Consider the following 12,473-nt stretch of genomic DNA (forward strand, 5'->3'; position numbering starts at 1 on the left):
AAATGGGTTGTTTGCTAGAGAAGAATGTATTCTCACAAGACAAAAAGGTGTTTACAGAGCTGGCTAATAGGGAGAAAAGATTGTGCTGAAATGGGGAGTATCAGGCAGAAAATTTGTAGTGGAGGTTCTTACAGACAATACTCATCTTAATTTCTGTTACAGCCCTTTAAAAAAAATTAAAAAATTAGCATAGCATGCTAATGACATGGGGTAATAAGAACAGAATAAAATGTAGTGATACAAAATGTAGCGTCAGGTACCTGGAAAACCTTTGGTTGTAGTGGGGATTTCCGCTCCCCTTGTCTTCACAGATAGGGAAGACAAAGAGAGGAACCTCATTTTAGTAGTCAATGATTATGAGCAACCAATTCAATATGACCTCAATAACCCGTTCCCAGGATATACCAGACATGGTATTTCCAGTACAGAAAGGAGACTATTTATTCCACTGCATAAGACCTGGAGTAAATTACACTGTTCTGGTCACACATCTTCAAGAAGAAAAGCTAGAAAAGAAAAACACAGATGATAAGAATTGTGAGCTTGCCTTTTATGATGGGAGATTTTGAGCTTGGCTTGTATGACTTAGCAAAATAAATGTCAAGATGAGATGAGAGTGGGCCCTATAAATATATCAGGAAAGCAAACATCAGAAAGGAGGAGTTATTTTTAGCTGAAAAATATTTTGGCAAAAGAACAAATAGGTATAAACTGGCAATAAATAATTTTAGCCTATAAATTAGGAGGTCTGCAATCCTCAGAGAGACACTTTGCACCCATCTTTCAAAAGAACAGCCTGACAGGTAGAAGATACTGACAGGTATCCAAATGACTCCCATGCAGTTATTTGCAATAGCAGGAAACTGGTGCCCCTAACCAGAAAACCCCTTCATGGTTCTGTGCTTCTAGATACAGTGCAATGGAATTCCTAAATGTTAATAATAAAACTATCAACTGCAATTAGTGATTAATCAGTAATATTTGTGAGTGAGTGGGATGAAGGTCCCTTCCAATCCCTAACATCCTGTGATTCTGTGACTGGCTGCTGTTTGGATACACAGGATAAAACCACAAGGACAGCTGTATCTCCTTTTCAAAAGACCCCAGAAGAAAAGCGTGTCTGTCTAGGCTTGGTTTTCAGAGAGAGTTTCACCTGATTCCATTCATTTGGGTAGCACCAAAATAATTAATCCAGTCTAACCTGTTTTAGCTTGTGGATTCTCACCTGTAATGGTGAGATCAAAATCAGGTCCAAGGTCTCTGAATGGGTCCAGAGTAAGCTAATTTTTAATACTAAAATTTAACATTTTCCACATTTCACGGCACAACTGAAGTATAACTCCTATAAAGCTTCATGTATGTACAACATGATTCCTGGATAGAGATCACATCAGTTCCACAGTTATTAATTTACAGGTTTCTCGCTGACCTTAGCTCAGCTCTGGGAATGGTGCCAGAACAATTACAGTAACTCTGAACAGTGCAGGCATAAAGCTCCTGTATTTACTCTGAAATTGTGCCAGATTTTCTCTTGCTCAGCGATGGAAAGATGCATTTCTCCTTTGATTGGTTTCAAATAGTTCAGGCTGTGTTGGCTATAACAAGATTATTTCAGCAAAGAAGCAGAAGAATAAACCACTATGCAGAGGTGTGCATACACTATATACTTACTGCATGGATAACCTTTAGGAAATGTAAACCAAGAATAGATGTGGGGGGAAACTAAGTCAAGGTGACTTATGCTTGTTATCCAGAAGATAAGTGAAAGAATTGGGAATAAAATTCAAGTGGCAGATGCTTCATTTGGTGTTGTTTTCACTGAATCACACTACCTTCCTGGAGCACGTCAAGGCCCGTTGCCTTCCTTCCTGTGAAGGTGGGCAGCTGGACTGCAATGACAGCAGGTGGAGCTGAGTGTGCTCATCACCTCGGAAAAACAGGCCCCTGGTGATCTTCTCTGACGTTAATCAACTGTCAGGCCCTGCAAGAGGGGAGGCAACACATTTCCTGATCTGTGGTCTAAGATAGCGTTTTCCAAAGCCTAGAGTGAATTTCATGTTGTTGCAAAGGAAATGATGATGCAATCCTCCAGCAGCTGCTGTGCTCCAGCATCCTTGCAAAGGTATGGTATATATTGACCATGTGGGTACTGATGTGTGCGTGCAAGTAGTGTGTTCAAAATCCCAGCCTCTGTGTCTCCTGCTCAGACCTATCTTCCTACCCCCAACAGGAATGGTGCTAAGGGTTGTTCCCAGGAAAACAAGGAAAATCAGAGAAGTAAACCCTGAAAATTCACACTTTTCACGTGGGACTGCTGAGGGTGTGATCTCCTTTTCCTAGATTCCTGATTTATGAATGCTATATCCGAAGTGTGGAAATGTTGATTCTTCCTAACTGCAAGTGAAAATGATAAGAGCAATGTTCTGAATAAGTATATTGTGATGAGTCAGAAAGATCAGGTAATGTGTGTCTTTGAACAGGCAAATTTAATTTATGGACAGATGAGTCTGGATGATTGAATTAACCCGGTTTAATGAATTACTCCTTCTCAGTGGAGCTGTGAAAACTGTCTGTATTGTGCTTTAGTCCCTCACTTTTTCAAATAAATCATATTAAGGCAAAGTAAACAAGTTTGGTTCAGAGAGGGGAAGGGCTATTAGTATGGTCAGTTACGATGGCCCTGCAGATGCCTGGTAAATTGTTGAATGGCGGGAAGTTAATCCCACACACTGGCCTGTCTGTGCCCTGGGTGCTACTTAACACTAACGGCTGTGTCTTCATTCCCAAGCTCGTAGTTCAGCAGAAACATGCCATCATGCCTAACATATGTGGTACAAAGATTTGCTTTGGAAAGTCTGTGAAACATTCAGATGGTATACTGAGGAATGTCCCAGAGAATCCTCCCCAGCTCTCCCCAGAATTAGTAAGCATTCTTTTTTCATACCAGGGGCTAAATAGTGGAAAAGTAACAGGATGATGTGCTAGCACTGCCCACCCAGGAGACGGTGAATGGGTACAAATGGTGCATTGCTGCTCACCTGCAGAGCATTGCACCAACAGAGCAATGGAAGTTGGAACACGTCTGCTGGACCCACATTATGACAAACCACATGTCTAGGCTTTTTGGCCACTCTGCTGTGGAAACTTAGGCTTTGTTTCATCTGTTTGTTTCTTGGGTTTATTTATTATTTTTTATTTTATTTTATTTTAGTGTTTCAGCACCGAGAGCTGGAGGGGTAACCAGCCCTGGGAGAGCTGTTAGCAGTGCACAGGGCACCCAGCGGGGTGGCAGAACCCCTTTTTACAGGATTCCCAGTTACGTGCCAGTCTGCAAAGCCGCCTTCAGATCCCGAAGGGCACAGCCATGCCCCCACAACCCCCTGATTTTTCCTTAATGCCCGCAACGGGCCCCCTGCCAGCCGTGCCCGGGGCCTACCCGGCGGCGGGCGGTTGCCGGGTGACGGCCGGCCCCGGGCCGCAGGTAGGGGCCGGCCCTGCCGCGGGGCCGGGCGAGGCGGCTCCCAGGGAAGGCTCCGGGGCCCTTCGTTTCACGGCTCAGCCCGGTTTCGGCAGCTCCTAACCCCGGGGGAGGCAACCCCGGCTCCTGGTGCCTCGGTCGGTCGCGGGGGTGGCGGCCCGGAGCAGCCGGGCAGCGGCGCAGGGCGGGGTTTGTGCTTTGTTATTAACTACTTTGCGCTAACTAGCGACAGAAAGCGGTGAGGGGTAGGGCTTAACCTGCTAAATGCCTGCTTGCTGTTACAGACCTTCAACGGGGCTTTTGTAGCGATTCAGTTGGTCGGCTGGGCTGCATCTGGCACGCTCCGAGGCTGGCGTTGCTGTAGCAAAAGGTTTGTTTGGGGCTGGTGGCCAGCCGGCTGTGCCTGACCGTGCCTTGGTGTTTCACGCTTCGGTAGAAAAAGATTTCGGTGAATGAACAGCCCAGGTCGCTTCCAAGTTGTGGAAGCATCCCTTAGTGTTTTTGTTTTGTTTTTATGTTGAGCTTTTCCATAATTTTCAGCTCCTACTCAGCAAGTGATGGCTGAGTAGGCATCGTTTATAAAAATGCAGCATCTTCATATGGGTTTGAAGCCTTGTTCAGTTTCCTGCAGAAAGGGCTCCTTGTGTGTTCCTGGTATGCTCCTGGTATGTTCCCTACCTTAGGATCCACATGTGATACAGAGAGTGGTTTAGGGAGGAACCCACTACAAGGAAGAGGCATATGATGGAGATGTTGCCCGTAGTTTTTAATAGACAATAAATACACTGAATAGCTCAAGCTCTCCCATCAGCTTGTCAGTAAAGCCTGTGTTGTCTTGGCTCTGCACCTAACCCATAGCATTTGCTTGGAAAAATCACCATTTCGTGATATGTATGTTTCTCTTCACCTGTTCTCCATTCCAACTGCTTTTGCAAGGCAACATTTTCAGGTGCATGATACAGTGAAAATATATTCAGTGTTGCCTTTTACCTGTTACAGCCTGATGCCAAGGCTTTCTGTAACAGATTCTGCTTATTCTTACAGCCTAGGAAATGACTGGTTCTTGAGTAAATAATTGTTTAGCAAATAAGTTCTTTTTGTACATGTGTAGATTCTTCTGTACTAAATCCTTCATGTTCTCATGTCTTCCTTGGGAAACTTCGGTTACACTTTCATTAAGCTCTTCTAGGCTGTAGATCTTAATGTCCTGTTACACTTTTCAGACCTATTGAGCATGATCTTCTGTTTTAGCTGATGAAGTACTTTGTATTATTAACTGTAGAATGCTCTGTCTGTGTCATGTTGTGTTTTTTTTTGTGTTGTTTTGTTTTGTTTGTTTGTTTGTTTTTTAAGACCATGTTCTTACTGTTGTTTAAGCAGGATATGGAGTAATGAAACAAGAAATTGCACTACAAGCAAATGCGTCATTGAAGGTAAATGGAGATGAATGACTGACTACTCAATGAAAGCCTCTACAGCAGTGGGATGGAAAGCAAAAGAGAAAGAGCAGCAGTGCCATTGAAGGAAAAGGTAAAATAACTGAAAATGTATAAAAGACTGAAAATGCTTCAGTACTTAAAAAAAAAAAAAAAAAAAAAAAGGCTCCCATTTATTTTATTTCTCCATTTTATGTGTTTTGTCTGACAAATAATTTGCACAAGAGAGCTTTCATTAAAAATGAAACGTTCAGATATGTCAGAGCTCAGGGTTGCTGTTGTTAACAGATTTTTTTTTTATTGTTTTTTTCTGGTCTATGTGTTCTCTATTGGCCTTAATACTGAGAACATGGGTAGGGAGATGAAACTTCAGACAGTGTGTACCATCTTTAGTGAGAGAAAAATGGTCAGTGCCCTGTGCTCCTCTGTGGGCTGTGCAGTGAAGAGTGGGAACTGCATGCCTGCACATTCCTGTAGGTCTTACCTCAGGAGATTGATAAGTGGGTACATGCACCTATGGCAATCTGTTAACTCAGTCGTACGCGGCTCTCAGTGGAAGAGAGAACATCAGACTCCATCCTCAGCCTTTGAAATCATCAGCCTGTTTTTCCTCAACTCTAGGGACCTGATTCCATCTGAAAGCAGGATTCAGATTCAATACAAGACCGATGTGAGTTTAGTATGAGAGTAGGGTGATTAATTGTTGTTACTATTAGTGTCTGTGCACTTATTTAACTGAAGCTTCTTAAGGGCATGGTTAAGGAAACACACTTAATTTCCAAGTTTGAAGTAGTATAAAATTTAATTCTGCAAAATAGTATCATTATGTGATAGACCATAAATTTGGGATTGCCAGATTTGTCACTAATGTGAATGGTTTAATATTTATTCAGGAGGAATTATGAATAGGTCATTTTTAAGTAAGAAAATTCATGAGCTTCTCAGAGAAATTAATGTATAAATTTAATTTGCTAGTAAAATGGTTAGTGTCTTTATACTTTCAGTAGATTCTTAAGTAGGCTTAAAAAACACTTGGGAGGGAAACCTATTTTATATCAGTAGGACTGCAAGTCCTTGCTATAATATAAATCATAAGTCCAGATTTGCTGTGACAGATATAATAAAAGCTAATTTATCTGTATTAAAAGGAAAAGATTGTAGACTCTGGCCAGTTCAAAGAAGCATTATGTGATTATCATTATTATTATTTTTTTTATTTTTATTTTTTAAGAAAAAAGAAGAAATTCAGAAAGCACTTTTCTTTTATTGTAATATCTCACATGAAGGATTTGAAGTATAACAAACTCTGATTCTTTATTCTGCAGTTTTTGCACCTTGAGTTTTAATTTTTCAGCATTGAGTTCTAGCACTACTTTGGTTTCTATTTTTTTAACGTTACTAGTATAAGTAATGCTTGGGTATGTTTTTGTTTTATTTTAATAGAGAATCCATCCAGGTTCAAAGCAATGAACATGGCGAGGAAAGGTGTATAGAATGAAGGGCTTGAAATAAATTACTGCTTCTTGGGAAAGAGCATTCAGCTACTGTGCTAGTTCTCTGAAAATATCATCTTGCAGCTGGTCAAAAAGAAACAGTGTTAAAACTTCTAAGAAAAGGAATCAAAAAGACTATAAATTCATGTCCTGTCTCTGTGCCTGTATCTTGAATCTTATGTGCAGTTCTGACCTTGGAAAGTAAATGGCAGAACTGAAATTGGTTCCATGAAATAGAACAAAGATGAGAAATGGAAAAGAGACAAAATAAAATAAGACTCTTCAGCTAGAAAAAAGATGCAAAAGAAATGTATAAACTAAGGAATGGTGTGGATAGATGAATAGATTGTCCATGATTGTGTCTAACCATTTGTGACTTCATTTATAATTTTAGTCTTCACAACAACCCATGACAGTAACCTCTACAATCTAAACAAAGACGGTGCAAAAATACCCTTTTTTCCTTTTACAAAAACTGCTTTTCATTAATTCATAGTCGTTGGATGACTGCTTGCCGTAAGACGTGACAAATAACTGCTTCCCTAATTATTTTCCCTGGCTGTCAAACACAATACACCTTTTGGCTCGGGATGTTACTAACTAGCTGATTGCCAGAAATGAAGACAATATGTCAGAGGAAGGATTGCTTGGGACTACTTCTGTTTCTGATAGTATTTTTTTAAGCATCTGTTTCTGCCTAGAGTAGCTAGCTGGCCCTCTGCCTCAACCCAGCATGACAGTTATAACACAACCTAATTAGTAGCCTAAATTGATTTTATAAAGTCCTTTGCACTGTAAGTTGTCTGCTCTTGCTAAAATTTTAGGGCTGGTTGTTACTAAATAAGCTCCTGCACCGTCTTGCACTGCTTGGTGTTTTCCTATGAGTTAAATTAGAATTGGTTTCCTCTTATTCAATATACCCCATGTGAGCAACACATGGAAATCGGAAACATCCCAGCATTGAAAACGACTCTTTGAATGGCTTCGCATGCCATGGAATCTCTTGCTTCAATCAGTTTAATTACCTAATAAAACGGGCTGAAAATTGTTGAGGGGCAGCAGAGCACTTTAAAACTCAGAAATGCTATATGTGATGCATTTTCATCCTGCATAGAAGTTTGGATTTCAAAGGGCTCATAAAAGCAGTGCAACAGTAGCTGGGAAAAAAAAAGTCTGTTTTTATTGTCCATTTCTGAGATGGAATCTGGGAATGCTTCTAAACGGTGGGTAATAAAACCGCTTTGAAGACCAAGAACAGTTTTTCTTCTTGGCACCTTTAGACTATCACCTTAAGTCCTGGGTCCAGGGGCCAGACTAGCCTGACAACAAGCAGCGATGTTGTAAGCTTGATCTGGTATTTTGATCCTGCCTGGTACGTCATTCACTTGTACAGAGAGACAGTAGTGGATGCATCTCTTTACTTTGTGTCTCAGAAAACAGAGCAGCACTGTGACAGTTTTATTCTAATGAACGGAGAGAGCCTACAAGAGCTATGGACATAAAGGGGAAAATGGGGAATGCATTGGAGAGACACCAGTGTACAGGTCACTCAGCTTCTTCAGGTGGGAGAGGATCAACTGATATTGAAGTCTCTTGCCTTAAGCCCCAGACAAAGACAGTAGGGCTAGGCTAAAAGCAACACTTATGCAGGGTGAGAAGGTTTTTTGTTTAACAGGACAAGATAATTAGGGCAACACTAAACCAAAAAGTAAGTTTGCAATGCAAGGGAACACTTTCCTTCTTGATATTGTCCCTTGTCTTTGCAACACTGACATTGCCTTGTATATAATATTTTTCAGTGAAATTTTAATTCTCTGTGGGACATACAAACTTGCGCTTTAATCCTCTGCAACTGACGAGTCAATTTCAAACTACTTGCACAGCATGGCTACCAGCAGAATATGGTAGGATCAAGACAAATCAGCTGGCAAATGCGTTTAATCACTGACAAAAGCTTTATTTATTAAATAGCTAACTCTGTGCTAATAGAAGATATCCAAAGACCTCACCCGCTGGCACTAATTCAGTGAGATGGTTGCTTGAATGATGAGTTAGCTGTAAGCCACACATTCAGATCTTGATTATTTTTTATTCCCCCTTAAAATATGTTTTCGTCACGCTGCTTCTTACTTTTTAAATATATATTGCAGCCTGTGTACTTAGACTGTATTGTTTATTTTTCCAGATGTTAAACATCTTAAGTGGAGAGATCCCTGAAGATAATTTTTCTTTTAATGCACTCAGACTGGAATACAGACTGAAGGATGTGCAGTGCTGATCTTGGGCACTGAGGGTTGTCTCGCTGCCTTTCTGCAGCCCAGCTCAGAAGCAGTATGCTGGGATTCATGTTTTTAAGTTGTCTTAGTCAAATCAGAAACTAAACAAGAAACAGCTGGGCAACTTTAGCCTTTACCTGTGGGACTTTTTGTTAACCAGACTCCCTCAGCATGCCGTGGCTGATTAATTAGGGACTGTCAGCCTGCTCGTAGACCACATGTCGTAGAGGTGTTGTAAAGAAGAAATACCTATTTTGGGGGCCTTGTGGGAAAGCCTTTGTTAATACCTTAAATGATACCAGCAAATACTTCTGTCTTAAGTGAGGTAGGTGATGAACGTTTTTACTTGGGTACTCCCTTTTCACTAGGTGTAAAGTTATTCATGTAAGTCTTCAGCATTAGGGCCTTAAAACAACAGTGCTGAGTTAGCTTTTCCTTTTGGGGCTTGGAGAGCATGTAGCACATGGATAATTGCCTGACACTTCAAGGTGGTCCTGTGTACCCCAAAACTGGTTGTGATTTCTTAACCGTATTGCTCTTAATAAAGATACTCTTTCTGCAAAATCTTGCTTTGTTATGTCCTCAGAGCATCACAGCTAAAGTAAAATACCTTGTATCTGCAATTTAAGTAACTGTTGAACATTTGCTTGTTATGTGAGAATACTGGTCCTTTTGAATGCTAGGAAGGTAAATGATGTGGCTGACATTTCAGAGAAAATAATTGCTTGGGTTATTGTCCTTTGAAGGTTACAGAATATCTGATGGATATTAGGATAACCAATGGAGTGTTAAACCTGAGACCAAATCTTAATTCATTCTGAGAGGATGCACGTATCTGCATTCTGTCTTCTGAAATAAGATAGGATATTAGAAATAAGGTCCAAAGAGAAAAATATTAAGCATTTTCTTATGAAAGCCTTCATTTAGGCTGGTACTATGGTTCAAATTAATATCTGTACATTGGGAATAATTGAAAAGAATAATTTACTTTAAGAAAGCTGAAACTGTAATGTTAAAGATTGCTTAAAAATAATTATTTTCCCCGATTTTTGTCTCCAATGACATCTGTTACATTTAAGGTGTTGATGAAAGGTAAAATGGTCATGGGTTCCTCTTGTCTCCTCCACTGCCGAAAACAATCGTAGGAGACCTCCTGGCAGCATCTTGGGTGTGCTGTTTTTCCACAACCTCTGTTTTTAACCTACTATTTCCACATCCTACCCCTTGCTTTTCTCCTCTTATGCTGATTGTGGAGAGGGGTGAGGACAGAAAGCAGAAGAGCCTCTTGAGACATTTCCTTGCAAAAGAAAATATAAGAAAAAATGTATCCAGGGCATCTTGCAATTTCAGCCAAGGATTTAGGTAATCCATGCTCGTTCAGCGTTCATAGCCACGTTCATTCAAAGTGCATAACCACTTGCACCACAGCAGGTATCAGTCAATGTTCGTAGCCAGTTAGATGTTGCCACTGATCCCTTCCTACCACAGTGCTCTAAAACTAAAAAAAAATTGAATGGACTTCGGGAGTGTCTTTGACACGTAACAGCACATATAATAAAGAGCAATGTGCTTTTTATCCTGCTATCACAACATTTGACAAGCTGGTTCCAGAGTGATTTAATTTAGAGGCATTTCCAGTACACGTGATAAAAATTTCTCATCACCTTATAACCTCTTTGGCAGGATGTGGGAAAAGTATTACCTATCTAGCTTTTTTAATAGATGCAATCTGTAGATATATAAAGGAAGAACTGGTGGCATTTAAATGCATTACCTTTTTATTTATTACTGCTCTGTTTTGGAAGAATATGAAACACCTTTTACCTCAAGAGTGTCATCTCAAACCCAGTCTGGGTTTGTAGTGTGGGCTTTCCTCTCTAGGGCCACTGCTTCTTTGGATGACAGCGCAGTTTGAGCTCAGCTTTGTGCATGGAAGAATGCAAAGACCAGGAAGCTCCCAAGACCTTTTCCTGAGGACTGAGTGGGATGCAGATCCTGAGGCTTACCCACCATGGCCATGGCAGCTCTGGAGCAGGATTTACATGTAATACCAAGGGACCACTGGGTGCTCGTACAGCTTGTAACACCATAAATAAGGAGGGTCAATATGTTTGCTTCATGTGCAAGTTTGGTTGCTTGAACCAAGGCCTCAAACTGACTGAAAGATTAAATAAAGCCACCATTTTAAGCATTTGAGTCATTCAATGTCATTGAAGTTGGTGAATTTTGAAAGATGTTGAATGGGAGGAGAATTGTACTTGATATTTCAGCATTCTCATAAAAACGTTTCTTAAAAGGGCCATATAAGTGGAATGTTTATGAACACTTTAGAGTGTTTATGTGATCACTTAATATTACAGCTGCATTGCTGAAGTAGGCATTACCTCCTTCTGTTTAACAAAATCAGATGATTAAAACAATATCATCTACTCATATATGGAGGAGAAAAAAAAAAAAAAGATTCCAATTAATACCAAGTCAGATGTTTTATTTTCCAGCATTTTAAAGTTGCACCTGCTAAAGCAGAGTGCTGTGTTGCAGAATGCTTTATATCGCATAAATGGAGCAGGAACTGTTTTTGCCATTAGGGGTGGATTATTGTAACAGTAGTTTCCTGATGACATCATAGCAAATTCCAGCTGCCCAAACAGTTATTTTCCAGAAGAGGTTATCTGTAGTGCACTTGCACAAAATTACACTTAAAAGGACACTCACAGTTCCCTTAGGATTTATAACCCAGACCTTTGTCAAATCCTTAGTGAACACCAAATCCTTTGCGGTAAGTGTGGCCCCTGCTGTAACTTCTGGTTCTGGATTAAACAAAAACAGGGCAGCAGAAACCAAAGCCTGCAGTGCGAGTTTCCTGTCGTGAAGGGGTGGTAAAATGGCTCTGAGATGTTTTTCCTTCTGGAGAATTTTTCAGCTGGTGACATAAAGATAAGGGCATACAGCTTGTGGTACCCTACCTGCAATGACACGCTTCTCCCTGTAGAGAGGAGCTTTAGGAAGCCATGGGTAGCCAAAGAGCAGAAGAGGATGGTGGTTTAGAAACTGGCTTAAGGGAGCAGAGATTCATTTTTGTGGGGGATGTTATCCTCCTTTGTTTGGGGCTAGGCAAGAAGAAATGAAATCAATAGGAGTTTGCTAGGAGCTGGGAAAGAGGATCTGTGAAAGCCCAGGAAAGTGTTTCATCTCTACCACAGCAGAAAAAAGAGAGGTAGAAACCCACTCTCCTGGGCTCCTGTTCTCCTGCCTAAAATCATATGGGCTGTGAGATAATCTTGGTGTCTCTGAAGGCTAGCTGAAGATTGATGTGTTTTCCATTTCCAGATGACTCAGTATTCCAAAAGGGCTGGGTGGCTCGTGTGATGGCATCAATGCAATGCCTGCAGAGCTGCTAGAGGCAGCAGAAACTTACAACAATCATGTTGGGGGCTTTCAAATGGTAAACTGAGTATGCTGAATATTCCCTCGACCTTGGGGACTTTGCATTTTATTTCATTTCCCAGAACGTCTTTAATGCACAGATTTATACATCTCTCCTAGGGTAAATCTTGGTTGATTACTGTTGTTTGTTTTTAAACAACAGTAGCCTAATTGTTTAGACAAGCTCTTTAGGTAATATCTTGAAGGCTGCATTAGAAATTATAATGCCTAGTCACATCATTCACGGGGTATTTCCCAGACTTTAAGGAAGACTTCATTAATACGGAGTCAGACATTTCTGGCAATTGCTGTATTTGAAACACATGTTAATACACATTTAATGAAGAATTCACAATTCTATCAT

The 12,473-nt window shown here is 40.6% G+C and overlaps 1 protein-coding gene across 10 annotated transcripts in view; it reads left to right on the top strand.

The window, feature by feature from the left end:
- Positions 1-12,473, top strand: part of LRRC56 (leucine rich repeat containing 56) — a 77,886-nt gene that overhangs the window by 15,011 nt on the left and 50,402 nt on the right. Inside the window, exons 1-3 of one of the 10 annotated variants that reach the window (XM_072038936.1) lie at positions 4,891-5,008; positions 5,536-5,584; positions 8,593-9,008. In XM_072038936.1, the coding sequence (XP_071895037.1) occupies positions 8,976-9,008 (33 nt within the window). In that variant the 5' untranslated portion in view covers positions 4,891-5,008; positions 5,536-5,584; positions 8,593-8,975. Of the gene's footprint in view, positions 1-1,965; positions 2,123-3,009; positions 3,164-3,330; positions 3,668-3,736; positions 3,849-4,028; positions 4,144-4,855; positions 5,009-5,535; positions 5,585-8,592; positions 9,009-12,473 lie in introns of those variants that run through there. The other 9 variants (XM_013097064.5, XM_021270568.4, XM_027458797.3 and 6 more) reach the window with 9 other exon arrangements.

Source organism: Anas platyrhynchos, chromosome 5, assembly GCF_047663525.1.
Source record: "Anas platyrhynchos isolate ZD024472 breed Pekin duck chromosome 5, IASCAAS_PekinDuck_T2T, whole genome shotgun sequence".
NCBI classification, from domain to species: Eukaryota; Metazoa; Chordata; class Aves; order Anseriformes; family Anatidae; genus Anas; species Anas platyrhynchos.